The sequence below is a fragment of the Hemiscyllium ocellatum genome, chromosome 3, assembly GCF_020745735.1.
Source record: "Hemiscyllium ocellatum isolate sHemOce1 chromosome 3, sHemOce1.pat.X.cur, whole genome shotgun sequence".
NCBI classification, from domain to species: domain Eukaryota; kingdom Metazoa; phylum Chordata; class Chondrichthyes; order Orectolobiformes; family Hemiscylliidae; genus Hemiscyllium; species Hemiscyllium ocellatum.
The window spans coordinates 28435781-28452239 of NC_083403.1; the positions used below are offsets into that span (position 1 = coordinate 28435781).

General features: G+C 40.6%; 1 protein-coding gene across 2 annotated transcripts in view; it reads right to left on the minus strand.

The window, feature by feature from the left end:
- amd1 (adenosylmethionine decarboxylase 1) overlaps window positions 1–16459 on the minus strand; it is a 44042-nt gene that overhangs the window by 15118 nt on the left and 12465 nt on the right. The window contains exon 2 of one of the 2 annotated variants that reach the window (XM_060849232.1): window positions 12472–12558. The exons of the other annotated variant lie outside the window; for it this stretch is intronic. Within the exon in view, the coding sequence (XP_060705215.1) occupies window positions 12472–12558 (87 nt within the window). The remainder of the gene's footprint in view (window positions 1–12471; window positions 12559–16459) is intronic. 2 annotated transcript variants of the gene reach the window in all.

Here is a 16459-nt window from a genome sequence, read left to right on the forward strand (position 1 = left end):
ACCATCAACTACTACCCTCTGTCTTCTTCCAGCCAGCCAATTCCTAATCCAAACCTCCAACTCACCCTCAATGCCATACCTCGGTATTTTTTTTTTGCAGTAGCCGAACATGGGAAACCTTATCAAAGGCCTTACTAAAATCCATATACACCATATCTACCGCTTTACCCTCGTCCACCTCCTTAGTCACCTTCTCAAAGAATTCAATAAGGTTTGTGAGGCATGACCTGCCCTTCACAAAACCATGCTGACTATCCTTGATCACATTATTCCTATCCAGATGTTCATAAATCCTATCCCTTACAATTCTCTCTAAGACTTGCCCACAACAAAGGTAAGACTCACCGGCCTATAGTTACTAGGGTTATCCCTACTCCCCTTCTTGAACAAGGGAACCACATTTGCTATCTTCCAGTCTTCTGGCACTATTCCTGTAGACAATGAGGACATAAAAATCAAGGCCAATGGCTCTGCAATCTCCTCCCTTGCTTCCCAGAGAATCCTAGGATAAATGCCATCAGGCCCAGGGGACTTATCTATTTTCACCCTTTCCAGAATTTCCAACACCTCTTCCCTAAATGAATATTTTACATCAGTGTTTACTGTGGAAAAGGATATGGAAGATATAGACTGTAGGGAAATAGATGGTGACACCTTGCAAAATATCCAGATTACAGAGACGGAAGAGCTGGATGTCTTGAAACGGTTAAAGGTAGATAAATCCCCAGGACCTGATCAGGTGTACCCAAGAACTCTGTGGGAAGCTAGAGAAGTGATCGCTGGGCCTCTTGCTGAGATATTTGAATCATCGATAGTCACAGGTGAGGTTCCGGAAGACTGGAGGTTGGCAAACGTGGTGCCACTGTTTAAAAAAGGGCGGTAAAGACAAGCCAGGGAACTATAGACTGGTGAGCCTGACCTCAGTGGTGGGCAAGTTGTTGGAGGGAATCCAGAGGGACAGGATGTACATATATTTGGAAAGGCAAGGACTGATTCGGGATAATCAACATAGCTTTGTGCGTGGGAAATCATGTCTCACAAACTTGATTGGGTTTTTTGAAGTAACAAAGATGATTGATGAGGGCAGAGCAGAAGATGTGATCTATATGGACTTCAGTAAGGGATTCGACAAGGTTTCCCATGGGAGACTGGTTAGCAAGGTTAGATCTCATGGAATAAAGGGAGAACTAGCCATTTGGATACAGAACTGGCTCAAAAGGTAGAAGACAGAGGTGGTGGTGGAGGGTTGTTTTTCAGACTGGAGGCCTGTGACCAGTGGAGTGCCACAAGGATCGGTGCTGGTTCCTTTTTGTCATTTTCATAAATGATTTGGATGTGAGCATAAGAGGTACAGTTAATAAGTTTGCAGATGACACGAAAATTGGAGGTGTAGTGGACAGCGAAGAGGGTTACCTCAGATTACAACAGGATCTGGACCAGATGGGCCAATGGGCTGAGAAGTGGCAGATGGAGTTTAATTGAGATAAATGCGAGGTGCTGCATTTTGGGAAAGCAAATCTTAGCAGGAGTTATACACTTCATGGTAAGGTCCTAGGGAGTGTTGCTGAACAAAGAGACCTTGAAAGTGGAGTCGCAGGTAGATAGGATGGTGAAGAAGACGTTTGATATGCTTTCCTTTATTGGTCAGAGTATTGAGTACAGGAGCTGGGAGGTCATGTTACGGCTGTACAGGACATCGGTCAGCCACTGTTGGAATATTGCATGCAATTCTGGTCTCCTTCATATCAGAAAGATGCCATGAAACTTGAAAGGGTTCAGAAAAGATTTACAAGGATATTGCCAGGGTTGGAGGATTTAAGCTATAGTGAGAGGCTGAACAGGCTGGGGCTGTTTTCCCTGGAGGGTCGGAGGCTGAGGAGTGACCGTATAGAGATTTACAAAATTATGAGGGACATGGATAGGATAAATAGACAAAGTCTCTTCCCTGGGGTGGGAGAGCCCAGAACTAGAGGGCATAGGTTTGGGGTGAGGGGGGAAAAATATGAAAGAGACCTAAGGGGCAACATTTTCACACAGATGGTGGTGCGAGTATGGAATGAGTTGCCAGAGGGTGTGGTGGAGGCTGGTACAATTGCAACATTTAAGAGACATTTGGATGTGTGTATGAATAGGAAGGGCTTGGAGGGATATGGGCCGGGTGCTGGCAGGTGGGTCTTGATTGGGTTGAGATATCTGGTCGGCATGGATGGGTTGGACCGAAAGGTCTGGTTCCGTGCTGTACATCTCTATGACTATGAGCCTGACCCACAGTTATTCTCCACCTTTGCCAACACAAGTTACAAGTGTCCCCTCGGCCTTCAAATAAATTGTTGAAAAGAAATGTTTCAAATTCAGACACTTTCCCTCTCGTAATTTGCTTGTCCTCAATATGCCACTGAGTAGTAGCTCTTGGGCTCCCTAACATAGGGCTTGGGTGCAAGAGTGGCTCATTCATCCCTTTAAGCCTACTCCCCAATCTAGAAGGTCACAGCTGCTGGTTTCAACTCCATTGTCCTGTTCTTGTCTCCAAATCTCCCCAGAAACTCTCGACTTCTCTGGTCTATTAAAAACAAATTTATCTCAGCCTTGAACAAGTTCACTGGCCCAGCCTCCATTGTGGATAGAACACTTAAACAAGCATTAGATCTTTTGCTACAATATTAAAGAATTATTAGCATTTGTCACAAAAACAAATAGTATTGGAAACCTTAACCTGCATATAGACTGGGTCAAATTTTCGAAGGTTTGGAGAATGCTCGTGACTATTTCCTGGAATAATACTCTACGGAATAAAATAGAGATCAAGTTTTATAAAAAATCCAGTATTTCGCAATTAGCAGAATTAATGAGTATTGCAAGAGATCCACTGGGGAAATAATGACAATAGCACAACTGAATTCCACACTAAGTTTGAAAACAATATTGTCAGCTATGAAGATTAAAAATGAACATTAGTTAGATAGGAGGAAAGAGGCTGAACAGGCTGGGGCTATTATTGATTGGGTAAACAGACTAAAATATAGATGGAACCAATATAAGAGATGTGGTTTAAATTACTGAAAAGAACATCAGGATTTAGGATTGCAAGTGTTTTAGAAGTTAGAAGGCTGTTGATTAAACATGAAAAAAAACAGAATCAAAGTAACCAGAAACAAAAATAGATTGCAAGAGCATCTATAAGTATATGAAATAAAGTAGACTTCGGTCGCTTTGAAGCAGAGGCAGGTGATATGATCATGAGGAACTGGGACAGACATTGAACAAATATTTTACGTCTTGTGTTGTGAAAACAGACGCAAATCACATACAAGAAACAGAAGGTAACTGGCAGTGTGGGTGCACTGAAAGTGAAGGTAGAACCTTGCAGAAGCAGTGTGCTACATCAATGTACTAAAAGAGATCATCACAGTTATGACTTTTCACATCTCTAGATTTTGGGATGGTGTCAGCAGCTTGGAAGCTAGCTAGCTATGCCTGGAAGGCGGCAAGAGAAAACTACAGGGCCATTACATTGACAATCGCAGGGGAGGAAGTAGAAAATAGGGACAGATAGAGTATTAGGTTGGCAGACAGTGAACCACAGTGTGCCACACCCTTAACTATTAACATTCTATATTAATGACTTACTTGAAACAAAGTAATGTATCTCTGTTTGCTAATGGTTTGAAGCTAGATGCAATTGAAGCTGCAGGGTACAGCAAATTGAGAGACAGGTAAAGTGTCAGGCAACAAGGTGGTTGATGGAGAAATGAAAGATCATTTATTGGAGTTAAACGAAGAGAAAATCATTATTAATGGCATTAAACACAAAGGTTGATGTATCAAATTCATGTACTTGCATAAAGAATGCAGCGTGCCAATATACCAAACAATGAGGAATTCAAATTACTTGTTGGCTTTTGAAAGGGTAATAAGCACAAAATTAGGGAGGTTGCAATGACATCCCAACTAGAGTAAAGTAATATATGTAGCTTTGGTCTCCACATTAAAGGAAGGGCTTACATGCATTAGAGATGGAGCAAAGTTTCTGGAACGAGTGGGTTTTTTTAATAGTGAGAGCGGCTTAAACTGAATCTACTTTCTTTGAAGAACAGAAGAACAAAAGGGTATCAGTTGAAACATTTAAGATAATGAAGGAGATGGACAGGGTAAACATATTTCTTTGATCTTGATTTCCAGCCAAATGGGACATTTCAGGATGAGGAGTTAATCATTTAAGAGCAAGATGAGGTATGATTTCTTACTCAAAGGGATGTGAATCTGTGCAACCTTCTGTCCCTGAAGGATGTGGATATGCCAGCATTAAAAATATTTAAAGCAAAGATAGACCTTTGATTTCTCAAGGAACTAAGGGATTTACGGATTGTGGTAATGGGTGGGAAAGTAGATTTGAAGTCAAAGATAAACCATAATCTTACTGAATGGCAGAGTGGACTCAGAGCTCCATGGTTTTCTCTTACACCTATTTAGGTAACAAAATCCTGGGAGACAACGATCACTGATAAAGCTTCAGGTCCCGACGACGTGTCAACTGTTCCCAAACTCTCAAAAGTCTCTCTGAACTGCTGACAGCTTAAAGATGGTAAAGATTTAAATTATATTCGAACCAATAGGCAATTTATTTTGATAGGATGTCAGCATTGTGGGCAAGGCCAGTATATGTTGTTCATCCAGAACTGGTCATGAGAAAGTGGTGAGCTATCTTCTTGAACCAACGCAGCCATATGGTACAAGGGGACACACTGTGCTTTTAGGCAGGGCTTTCTAGGATTAGCAGCCAGAAAAATCAATACAACTTCAAAGTGGAATGGTAAAAGATTTGGCTGCATTTTCACATTGGTTGTATTCCATACATTTGCTGCCCTTATCCTTATAATCAAGGACAAGAATTTGGAAAGAATTGTCCAAAAAACTTTGCCAAGTTGCTACAATTTATCTGGTATAACATACTTTTATCTAGTGCTATTGGCATGTGGAATATTGAAGATGGTGAATGCTGTATCAAGTATGTGAACTGTTTTATTCTTCAAATATCTTAATTTAGGTTGTACAATTTTTAACCTCTTTCTCCTAGTCACAGGTTTCAGCACACAATTGTACAGGTCAACACCTCCAGAATAAGTGACAATAATATAGAAAAGAATGAACCCCAATGGAGGAAATATGAATGGTGAAGCTTCAGATCAATGCCTAGAATGGAACAGAAGCAGGAACTGTTCATGAGGTTGAAACATCAAATTTTATTTTTCTCTCCAATAGATGCTACCTAATTAAGGTTTAATAATTAAGGTTTCAATTAATTTGATTTGATTGAACATTTCCAGACTTCTCAGTATTCTGCTCCAATTTATGACAACATCTGGAATGCACTACCTAAAAAAAGGTGGTGGAATCAGATTCAAGTTTTTTTTAAAAACAATAAAAGTCAACCTGTTTGGACATTTTCTCTCTCAGTAGTAGAACTTAAGTCCCACCTTCTAGCCCAGAAGTAGAGTCATAAGACTATTAACCAGACAGAATGAGACCGAATTTTCAACAGACTTCAGTAACTAGATTGCTCTTTGAAATTGCCATGCAGTATCATTCTACAATCACATTTCACTCAATTTACAGTACTTAATTTCTCACTGAATCACAATTAAACTAATAGAATTAGGAATACTACCTTAAAAGATAGTGAATTCTATGTAATATTTATGTCTTGTGTCCATGCTCTGCTCTATTTTCTGCCTGAAACTTTAAGGAAGCTGCAGGTATGCACATTAAACCCGAAAAGGTCACTTGCCTGCCTCATTCCTTAGTTCAGCCACAAGATGTTCTGGGATATTGCAGTGCAGCACAATACATGACAAAGCTGTTTGAACGCAGTGGTCGAAGACAGCACATTAGGTAGAAAAAGAATACTGAGCTGTTCCAGAGCAAATTCCCAATATTTTTAATGCTGTTTCCTGCATAAGGCCAGGCCATTGTCAATTATGAACAAATTGGGAAAAGTGGACAGTTTTAGATATATTTACTGCATCAGTTTTCATTTTTTGATAGAATGTATTTGTGGGCAAACTGGGTTGCACAGGGTCACTTTGGTTAGCCTCAAGTTTGCACGCAGACCTCACCTCAATTTTATTGTCTCTTTAAATATGCTAACCATAATGGCCCACAAGCTTTTGGCTGAAGTCTGTCTAATGCAGTGTACAGTTGTAAAAAGGTCCCCTACTTTCATATTCCAACAACTTGCAATAACAGCAAACTTCCCATTAACCTTTCTAACCTTTTATGAGGACAATGACACCCAGATCTCTCAGTATCTCAGCATTCTGCAGTCTCCATTTAAATTATGCTCATCTATTATTCCTGACAAAGGGAACAACTTGTAAATTCTCTCTCAAAATGGGAAAAAAATTTGCATACTCAGTTAAGATATCTACACCCCTTTTTATGACAACAATGCAATCAGTCCTTCACCCAGATCATGAACACAGATTGCAAATATTGTAGTTGAGGTCTAATCCTTATGGCACTTCACAAGCTACTCTCTGCCCCAGCATTTATAAATGCTGAAAACATTACAACAAGCAACTTTAATGTATATAGAAAAAGAAGAGTATCTGAAGTGAGTGTTGATCCTTGGAAGGTGAAACTGGGGAATTAATGGTGGGGAAAACATGGCAATACTGGAGATGGAGCATGTTTTAAAAAAACTATCCTCACTGCAAAGGGCACAAAAAATTGCAAGAACATTAGACACAATTTACTTAATTATTAGTTTAGATGATTCAGTCGGTTAATCCCCAGTATGAAAGAATTGTCTTATGAGCAAAGTTTAAAACAAATACTTATTGGAATTTAGAATGAGAGGTGATTTCATTGATATAGCATTTAAATGGCTTCGTAGGATAAATGCTGAAAATGTTTCCCCTTAAAGGAGAGTCCAGTGCCAGAAAACATCCTTTCAAATTAAGAGGCACCAATTTAAGACAGAGATCACGGGTAATATTTCTGAGGCTTATGAGTCTTTGGAACTCACTGCCAGAGAGCTGTGCATGCAGAATCCTTATGTATATTTGAGGCCAAGATGGATAGATTGATCAGTAAGGGAATCAGGTGTTTCAGGAAAAGGACAGGAAAGTACCTGCTTCCAGGTAATTCAAGGGCTGTCATGTCTTATAAAAATGCTCTGCTTTATGATGCAACATGTTTGAGGGGAAAGCCAAAGGGCTGTGTTCCACAATTAGCATACCCCACGCCAACAGACCCAGAGAGTTCTCAGACACCCAGCTCATCTGAATGCTCTTCCTCGCAAAGCAAGAACATTAAATAGCTTTTTCCCATGTGCATCTAAAGGAGATAAATTTGGCAAGCCCCTGAGAAGAGAGACAGTGTCTACCTTAACGTTGGTCTCCAGGACCCTCTATCACTTCCAACTCTTGCTCCCAGATCTCTCAGTCACTCAATATCGTTCAAGGCACCACACGCCAGCAAGTGGTAGACAGTACTAACCAAGTATGTGCTTGTGGCATGAAGCACTCTCTTTTGTCAGACCCAAAGGGGTTGGTCAAAAAGTATAGTCTTTTTGTTTGGATAAAGCCCCTAAACTGAAAGGAAGGAAAGAGGTCTCCGCTGGGCAAACCATACTTGCAGCTCATTTGGTCGAAGGACCAAGTCTCCCAAACAGGAACCCCAAACTGCCCCAAGTTTGAATCTCGGGTCCATCATCCCTGGGTGAAATCTGGGCGTACCAACTATAGGGCAAGAAAGGAGGTTTTAGATTATCTGCCCTTGCTCTGTCACATTGCTCTCCAAGTGTTGACTGAAATAATAATGATTGGATTCAGACAGTAATCCATAACTGCCCTCATCTTACCCATAAACAATTCGGGGGAACTTTGCCTGGGAGGCCTCGATATTCGACTATGTGGATCTCAGGTCCTCAAGCCCAGTCACCCACAAAGGACAGAAGGGAACTTCATTGATATCTTAATATCTAGAAAGGCTACTCCCCAAACCCTTTGGGTAGCTGAAATTTGGCAAGCTTAATGAGGGGCTGTCTGTTATGCCAAACAAAAGAACTAAGCCAACCAGTGAATCTCCACAATGTTTGCTTGGGAAACACAGGCAGCATTCACATGGGATACAGCAAACAAGGATATTAATTTTGATAAGGGCTATTCGACTTAACCAGGATATTGGAATGTTCTCCTATCTTTGAAGATCTTCTCTAATCTTGTCAAGTGAGCACACTTAGCCTTAAATAAATGATCAAAGGTGGGACTAACAAAAATATTTAAGTAAAGAAAGCCCCCTGCAACCATTTAAAGGGGAATCGCAATTCACCTTCAATATCAGGTATTCCATTAAGATCCCCCTCCCCCTCCATGGACATAGCCTCCAACCTTGCAAAATTAATCTTATACCCTGAAAAAGAGCCAAATAAAATAACACATTGTATTAAAAGGGGTGCAGAAACTGCTGGGTTCAATGATAACAAGATAAATCATTTGCATATAATGCGATCTTATGCGCCCTTGATCTCACTTCCAATACAGCTATATTGGGGTCCAGTCATTTTTAAAAAGATTCATAGATCCCTCAAGCTCAATGAATTTGGATTTCTCAGATCACATCTTCTCTCCCAGCTATTGGAAACATTGGACAAATGACAGTGAAAGCTAGCTGGATGGTACAAAAATGCATAGCCTATTTGCTTATTATGTGGACAGACATGGAACATTCTCAAGAACAATGTTCTTGGTATGCTGCACAGCTGCTCGCAAGATTTGCGTATGATGGACTTGTAAGTGCATTGACCTCTAATTTGGTAACACGCTGTTGAGCATGGAACTTGGAGGCCCATGCAACTGTAGGGAGCAGAGGGAACATAGCATGAGAAGCTGCCAGTATACTCTTAAAGTATCAAGAATTTACCACACAAAACAAACATTATACAAGCAGTTTTTGAAACAGTCTTAGAAATATCAGAAATAAAGACATAATCCTTTTACCCTCAAAGCAACCAGATACTTAATCCTCGGTTAAAGGTCACTATCTCCACATTAAAGCTACCTGTTCAGTTGACAGGTACAATTCGTTTCTGTAGTTTTCCCCGAGTTCTAAAACCCCTCAGAGCAACACATTGATTTTAGCTACACCCTCAGCTTCTTGCAGCTTTCTGTTCCCTGGATATTTTTCTGATAAGCCGCTCAGGAATTTTTCCATAGCCATGACTTTTTTGGAGACTATTAAATTAACAACACCTTTTCACTTTCACTGAACCTGCATGCAATGCTTAATCTTCTGAACAGTTCTAACTTTGAGAGGGATCAGCGTCCTGTTGCTAGGGTGTGATAGTTATTTCTTCTACCCTTGTTTTTAATGCATCATCAACTGCTTGCCTCAAGCTCTACACCAACGTTGAACTTATTAAAAATGCATGTATCACTATACTTCAGACTGCTCATCACCAAACTCCAAACAAATCTAAAACTAAACTGAACCTACCTTTTGCAGCATGCAGAATATAGAAATACAAATCAATAGCATAGCAACACATGGTTCCTCCATTTTAGAACCCAGGATCTAAACAACATCATGCACCTTAAACTTTATAACCACCATGCAATAAGCTCTGCCTAAAAGATATGGTATCAGCCAGGAGTCGAATTGACTCAACCATCATGAACACATTTGAAATTAGACTTAAGTATACCACTTTATGCAGGATCAAATTGAACAAGCAGACTTCACATGCTGAAGCAATATACCTGTCAACTCATTTTACTGAAAGAAATAGCTAGAGCTGAACTTAAAACAAAGTTCACATCTTGAATGCTCAAAGAGAAGGGATAAAAACAAAGATCAATCAAGACGACTTCTCAGATAAGGTTCAAGGTTCATCTGTTGAGAATTTTTATTACCCAGTTCTTACTCAGCTATGGCAGATAAAATAGAATTTGAGTTTGAATTGAAGGCTGAAAAATCCATGGAACACGTGCAACTAACATGACCAACATGACTCAAGCTAAAGAATAAGTGCTCCTGAGTCCCTAGAAACTATGTCTCTAAGTTACTTTCCCGCATTTCATTTTATTCGATCCTAAAACCACAATCTAATGCAATTATTGATATGATCACAGCTTAATTTTCAGAATGAATCAAATTACAAACAATTATTCAGGATTAATAAACAATTATTATAGGTAGAATAAATAATCATATGGAAAAGATGGGAGTTTAATGGGTGATTGGAAAGTCAGCTCAAAATTCTAAAGAGGAAGCCATGTTTAACTAACTTGGAGGTTTTTTGAAGTTGTTAGAAAGGCTTGATGAGGGTAACAGTGTTAAAGATATCAATACATGATTTCTGTTTGATACAGTGCCTAACAGACTCGGAATGTTACAGGTCACGGTATGAAAGGGACAGTAACACATGGATACAAAATTGGCTAGATAACAGGAAACAGCAGTGGTCAATGGATATTTTTCAGTCGAGTGAAGGTATGTTGTGGTGCTCCCCAGGGTTGAGTTTTGGGATCCTTGCTTCTCCTGATACATATAAATGATTTAGAGCTTGGTGTGCAACGGACAATTTCACAGTTGCAGATGACGTGAAGCTTGTAAGAATTGTAAACTGTAGAAAAGGATAGTGTGGAATTCGAAACACACAATGACCAGGTGGAGGAGTATGTGGGTAGATGGCAAAGAATTGTGAGGTAATGCACTTTGGTTGGAAGAATATCAAACTAAAACAAAACAGAGGGTACAATTGTAAAGGGGGTGCAGGAACGAACGGACGTGAGTATCTGTGCACAAATCATTGAAGGTGGTAGGAAGGGGGAGACAGCAGTTAAAGCACAGTGCTCTCAACCTTATTACAAGAAGCAAAGCACAAGAACTGGGAGGTGATGTTGAACTTGTACACAACAATTGCTAGATGTCATCTCGAGTTTCTTTATGCACTTGTGGGCCCATTATAGGAAAGATGTGAAGGCATTGGAGACTACGCAGAACAATTTACAAGAACGGGTCAAGGTATGAGAAACTTCAGTTTTACAAATACACTGAATATGTTGGGTCTGTTCTCCTCTCGAAAGGGAGAGGGGGGATTTGGTCGAAGCTTTCAAAATCATGTATGGGCTGAATAGAGTAGATTGGAACCAGTTTCTTGCTCAAAAGGGGAAAAAATTCAAAAGTGATGTCCAAGCGTGGATGACATGAGAAATACATTTTCAAACAGCAAGTAGTTAGGGTCTGGAATGTACTGACTGGAAAATGGAGGAAGGTTCCGTTGTGGCAAACAAGTGGGCATCGGAAGAGGTGAACAAGCTGAGGGGTGGCAGATGGAGTTTAATTTGGATATATGTGATATTGCATTTTGGTGAAACAAACAAGGGCAGGACTTCCACAATTAATAGTAGAGTTTTGGGTAATGTTGGAGGACAGAGAACCACAGGTTAAGATACATAATCCTCTGAAACTTGTTTCACAGATAGGCAGGCTGCATTCAGCACACTTGCCTGCATTGTTCAGACCTTTGAATATGGGGTTGGGATGCAGTGCTGAGGTTGTACAGGATGTTTGTGAAGTCTGTTCAGGTTGCCATTATAGGAAGATCATTAAATTTGAGGGGACTCAAAAGATTTACCAGGATGTTGCCAGGAATGGAAGGCTTTATGCATAAAGACTGATTGGGGCGTCTTTCCACTGGAGCATAGCAAGTTGAGGGGTGATCTTATGGAGGTTTAGAAAATCATGAGGGGCATAGACAAGATGAATAGCAAAGCTCTCGTCCCTAGGGTGGAGACGTTCAAAGCCGGGAGCATATTTTCAAATGAGAGGGGAGAATGATTTAAAAAGGAGGAGGTGCATTTTTTAAAAAACAGTGGTTCATAATTGGAATGAACTGCTAGAGGAAGTGGTGGATGCAGGTATAGTTACATTTAAAAGACATTTGGATAAATACATGGTTAGGAAGTATTGGGAGGGATATGGGCCAAGTGCAGGCAAGTGGGATTAGTTTGGCTTGAGAATATGGTTGGCATGGACTAATTATACCGAAAGGCCTGTTTCCATGTTGTAAGACTATGAAGTGGTGCTCATGGATATGGGAGAAAAGACATGAATTTGGCACTAGGTAATAGAGTCAGCTGACCAAATGGTTTCTTTATGCACCCGAACAATTCTGAGCTTCTGTGAAATGCACTCAAACTGTTATTTTCTCTTGGACTATTTTAACTATTCCAACAGTAACTCAGTCTCATAAAAAACCCTTATTTCTGATCGGTAGCATAACCAATTGAGCTAAAATTTCAAAACAGATACAATTATCATGGTTAAGCATTGAAACCATAGGTTTACAGCTCTTGATGCTTTTCCTCATTCTAAACATTGTTCTTACAACAAGCAGCTGTTGGGAATCTAACCCATATCTTGCTCAATTCTAACTAGGTTCATAAAAAATACCAAACATTCATATACCTGAGTATATAGGCTTCCTGCCTGTCTGTCTTTGTCACACTTATGATCAAACAATGCACATTTTCCAATAGCTTGTCCCACTCAAACCTACAAAAAAAAGGGAAAAACTGTCATTAGTCTTGCAAAGACTCCAAAAGTGACAACTTATCTCAAAATGTAATCTTTGCACAACAATCATCTTTTTAAAAAATACAGCAACATATTGAAGTAGATTAACAAAGCACCTTTCATTCTTAAGATAACAGCAAAGGCTCTGGGACCAGACAACATTCAATCATTAGTACTGAAAGCCTGTGCTCCAAAACTAGCTGCGTTCCTCATCAACCTGTTCCAGTAGAGCCACATCTGTGGCATTTACTTGGCAATGTAGAAAATTGCCCAAATATGTTCTGTACATAGAAAACAGTACAAATACAACCCAATCAATTATTGTTTCATCAGTTTATTTTCAATCAGTCAAGTGCCGTATGAGGTCAGTGCTATCAAACAGTAATTGATTTGCAATAATCTGCTCACAACTCCTGTTCTCATCACAGCCTTGGACTGAACAAGGACAAGAGCTGAGCTCCAGCGGTGAGGTGACAGTGGCAGCACTTAATATCAGGACAGCATTTGACAGTGTGATGTAAGGAGGTCTAGCAAAACTGGAGTCATAAGGCAATCGACAAAAAATCTAGATCTAAGGAAGGAGATACTTGCAATGAAGGTAGGACTGCAAAGGGATCAATCAAATGAGGCCGAGTTAAACAAGTTGCTCTCCATTGACAGGAGGAGGAAACTGGGTCCATTATCTCTGGAATTTAGAGTAAGAGGTGAAGTCATTGAAACGGACAAGAACCTGAAGGAGTCTGACAAAGTAGGCAGATGTTTCCACTGGCTGAGGAATTTAGAGTACAGGAGTACAGCATGGGAATAAGGGACTAATCATTTCAGACTAACAGAAGGAAAAATACATTTACTCAAAGGGGATACAATTTTTTCTAATTCTCTACCTGAGAGATTGTGAATGCCCCAGAGTGTGTCTTTAAGGTTGACGTACTGATTTTTGATCTGAGTTGAAGGTGGGAGGGTGGAAAAGTGGAGTAGAAGCACGTGACTGTACTGAATGGGCCAGGTTTTTATTTGGGCACAGGGTTCAGGGAATAGACCTAGGATATATAACCTGCCAAAGTCAGTGTGACATTTAGAAACAATAAAAAGGACTAAATAATTAGTGCTTCTGGCTAACTAATGAAAGCTAGCACCAATTTTTATTCAATTCGTTAATGGATATAATTGGTGAGGATAGTATGGCTGATGCATATTTGGACAGTCAAAAAGCATTTCCTGAAGTGTGTATATATTACATATATGGTCACAACTATATTTGATGGCAAAATAGGTTTAAAAAGAACAAAAATTTCAGGGAGGTCCCAGAGAAATTCAGATTGCCATCAGAAAAAAAATGGAAAGAATTCAGTTGTGTGGACAGGCCAGAGAATTTGGGGAGATCTAGAAAACCTCATCATTCCACACTTTGATGCCGAGTCCCCAGTTTTTTAAAAAAAAACTTTCAACCTTGCTCACACGCTCATGTCGGTCCTTGGTCTGCTGCAGTGTTCAATGAAACTCAATGCAAGTAGAGCATTATCTAATCTTATTGATCACCTTAGTGCATTCTGGACTCATTATTGATTTTAATCAGTTTTTTTGCCATGTGATGGCCTGAAGCTTGTTTTTCATGAGCTGCTTATTCTAATATTCATACTCACCCTGGATAAATGTTTTGTTTATTACAACCAATACCATTCTCTTTGCCTTTTATACTGTGACATTTCTGACATTCAATCCTATTCGCTATCACATCCCAGGACTTCCCCTTTTTTGATCGCCGGGACCAACAGATCCTAAATTGATCAGAACGAGCCAGATCCCAATTGTTTGCGCAAGCCTCATGTCACGATTTGAGTGCTTAGAACGAAGGCTGACTTAAGTACAGTACTGAAGGAACATTGCACCATCAGAGACGAGAGACTTTGGTGAGAGGGGGTTACGGTGAGGCTCAGACAAGTTCCTTTTCCTCTTTTTAAAAAGAGCAGTGGGGATGGAAGCGAGAGCAGTTGCATGCTTGTCTTGCAGGATGTAAAAGGTCAGGATCACTACCAGCGTCCTTACTGACTTTACCTGCAAGTGCTGCCAGCTTTAGCTCCGCACAGACTGCGTTTGGGAGCTGAATGAACTCTGGACCATCTGGAAGGCTGAGGGGGTTGATAGAGAGGAGACACCAGAAAGTAGTCACACCTCTGTTACAAGATGAAAGTAGCTGGGTGACCATCAGGGGAGGGAAAGGGAGTAGGCAGTCGGTGTAGGGGTCCCCGGTGTCTGCTCCCCTCAATGACAAGTAAACTGTTTTGGATACTTTTCGGAGAAGGCGGGAGAATAACCTACCAGGGGTAAGCCAGAGCAGCCAGGCCTCTGGCATTGAGTCTAGCCCTGTGGCTCAGCGGAACAGACAGGAGACTCTGTGGACAATAACGAGACACCCCGCTGGTATGATGCCTCCTGGCTGCCAGTGTCAGGGATATCTTGGATCAAATCTACTGCATTCTTAAAGGGGAAGGTAGGCAGCCAGAAGTTGTGGTACACGTTGGTATCAATGACAAAGCTAAGAAATGGGATGTGGTCATAAAAAATGAAGTTTGAGAGTTAGGAAGGAAGCTAAAAAGCTCCTCAAGGGTCTCTGGGTTCCTGCCTGCGCCACATGCTAATGAGGGCAGAATAGGAAGATGTGGCAGACAAACCAGTGGCTGAAGAGTTGGTGCAGGGTTTCAGATCTGTGGATCACTGGGTTCTCTTCTGGGGAAGGTTGGACCACAAAATGGACAAGTTACAACTGAACTCCAGGGGAGGCAATATCCCTGCAGACAGACTTGCTATAGCTGTTAGGGAAACTTTAAACTGGGTGGGAACCAGAGTGTCAGGTCAGAAGATGCCAGTAGTTGGCATAAAGGTAGATGCAAGAAGCAGAGCGAGGGGGGAAGGGTAGCCTAAATAGCAAGTGGATGGGAGTACAGACAGAAGGCAGGAGTAAGCAATACAGAGATCGGAGCAAAAGTTAGAAAAAAATAAAATTGGATGCCAGAATCATATGCGAAGACAGGGAGATTGCTAGATGCTAAAGGGACAATGAGCATAAGAGCATTTTATTCCAATCCCTAAAGTATTCAAAAGAAAGTCGATGAACTTATTGTGCTAATCAATACAAATGGGTATGATTCAGCTGTCATTACAAAAATGTGGTGGCAGGGTGGTTATGGCTGAATTAAATATCCAAGGATATCAGATAATTAGGAAGGATAAGAGAGTAAGGGACACGGGGTCACGCTTTTACGTAACGATGAGATTATGGCTCTAGAGAGACACAATATAGGATCTGAGGAGCAAAATGTTGAATCCATTTGGGTGGAGATCAGGAATAATGAGGGGAAGAAGTCACTGGTAGGAGTATCTATAGGTCACCCAATAATAGTGCTACAGTAGCACAGGCAATCAAGAAACTTCTGATGCACGTAAGAATGAAATTATAGTAGTCATGGGGGGCTTGAACATGGATATTGATTAGCCGAATCAAGTCAGTAGAGGCAGTCTTGAACAGGGGCTCACAGAACTCATCTGTGATAAATTTCTTGAATAACATGTCACTGAACCCACAAGGGAGCATGCAATCTTAGATCTACTCCTGTGTGAGAGACATGTAAAATTAACAATCACGTAGTTAAGGATCCTCTCAGTGATCACAGTATGACTGAATTTTGGATACAAATGGAGGATGAAAAAGTATAATCAAAAACCAAGGTGTTATGCTTAAACAAGGGAGACTGTAATAGGATTAGGAAGGAGTTGGCTAAATTAGACTGGGAACACAAGTTATATAGTGGAACAGTAGAGGCCTTTCGAAGAGATTTTTCTCAGAGCTCAAGGCAAGTATATTCTAGTGAAAAACAAGGAT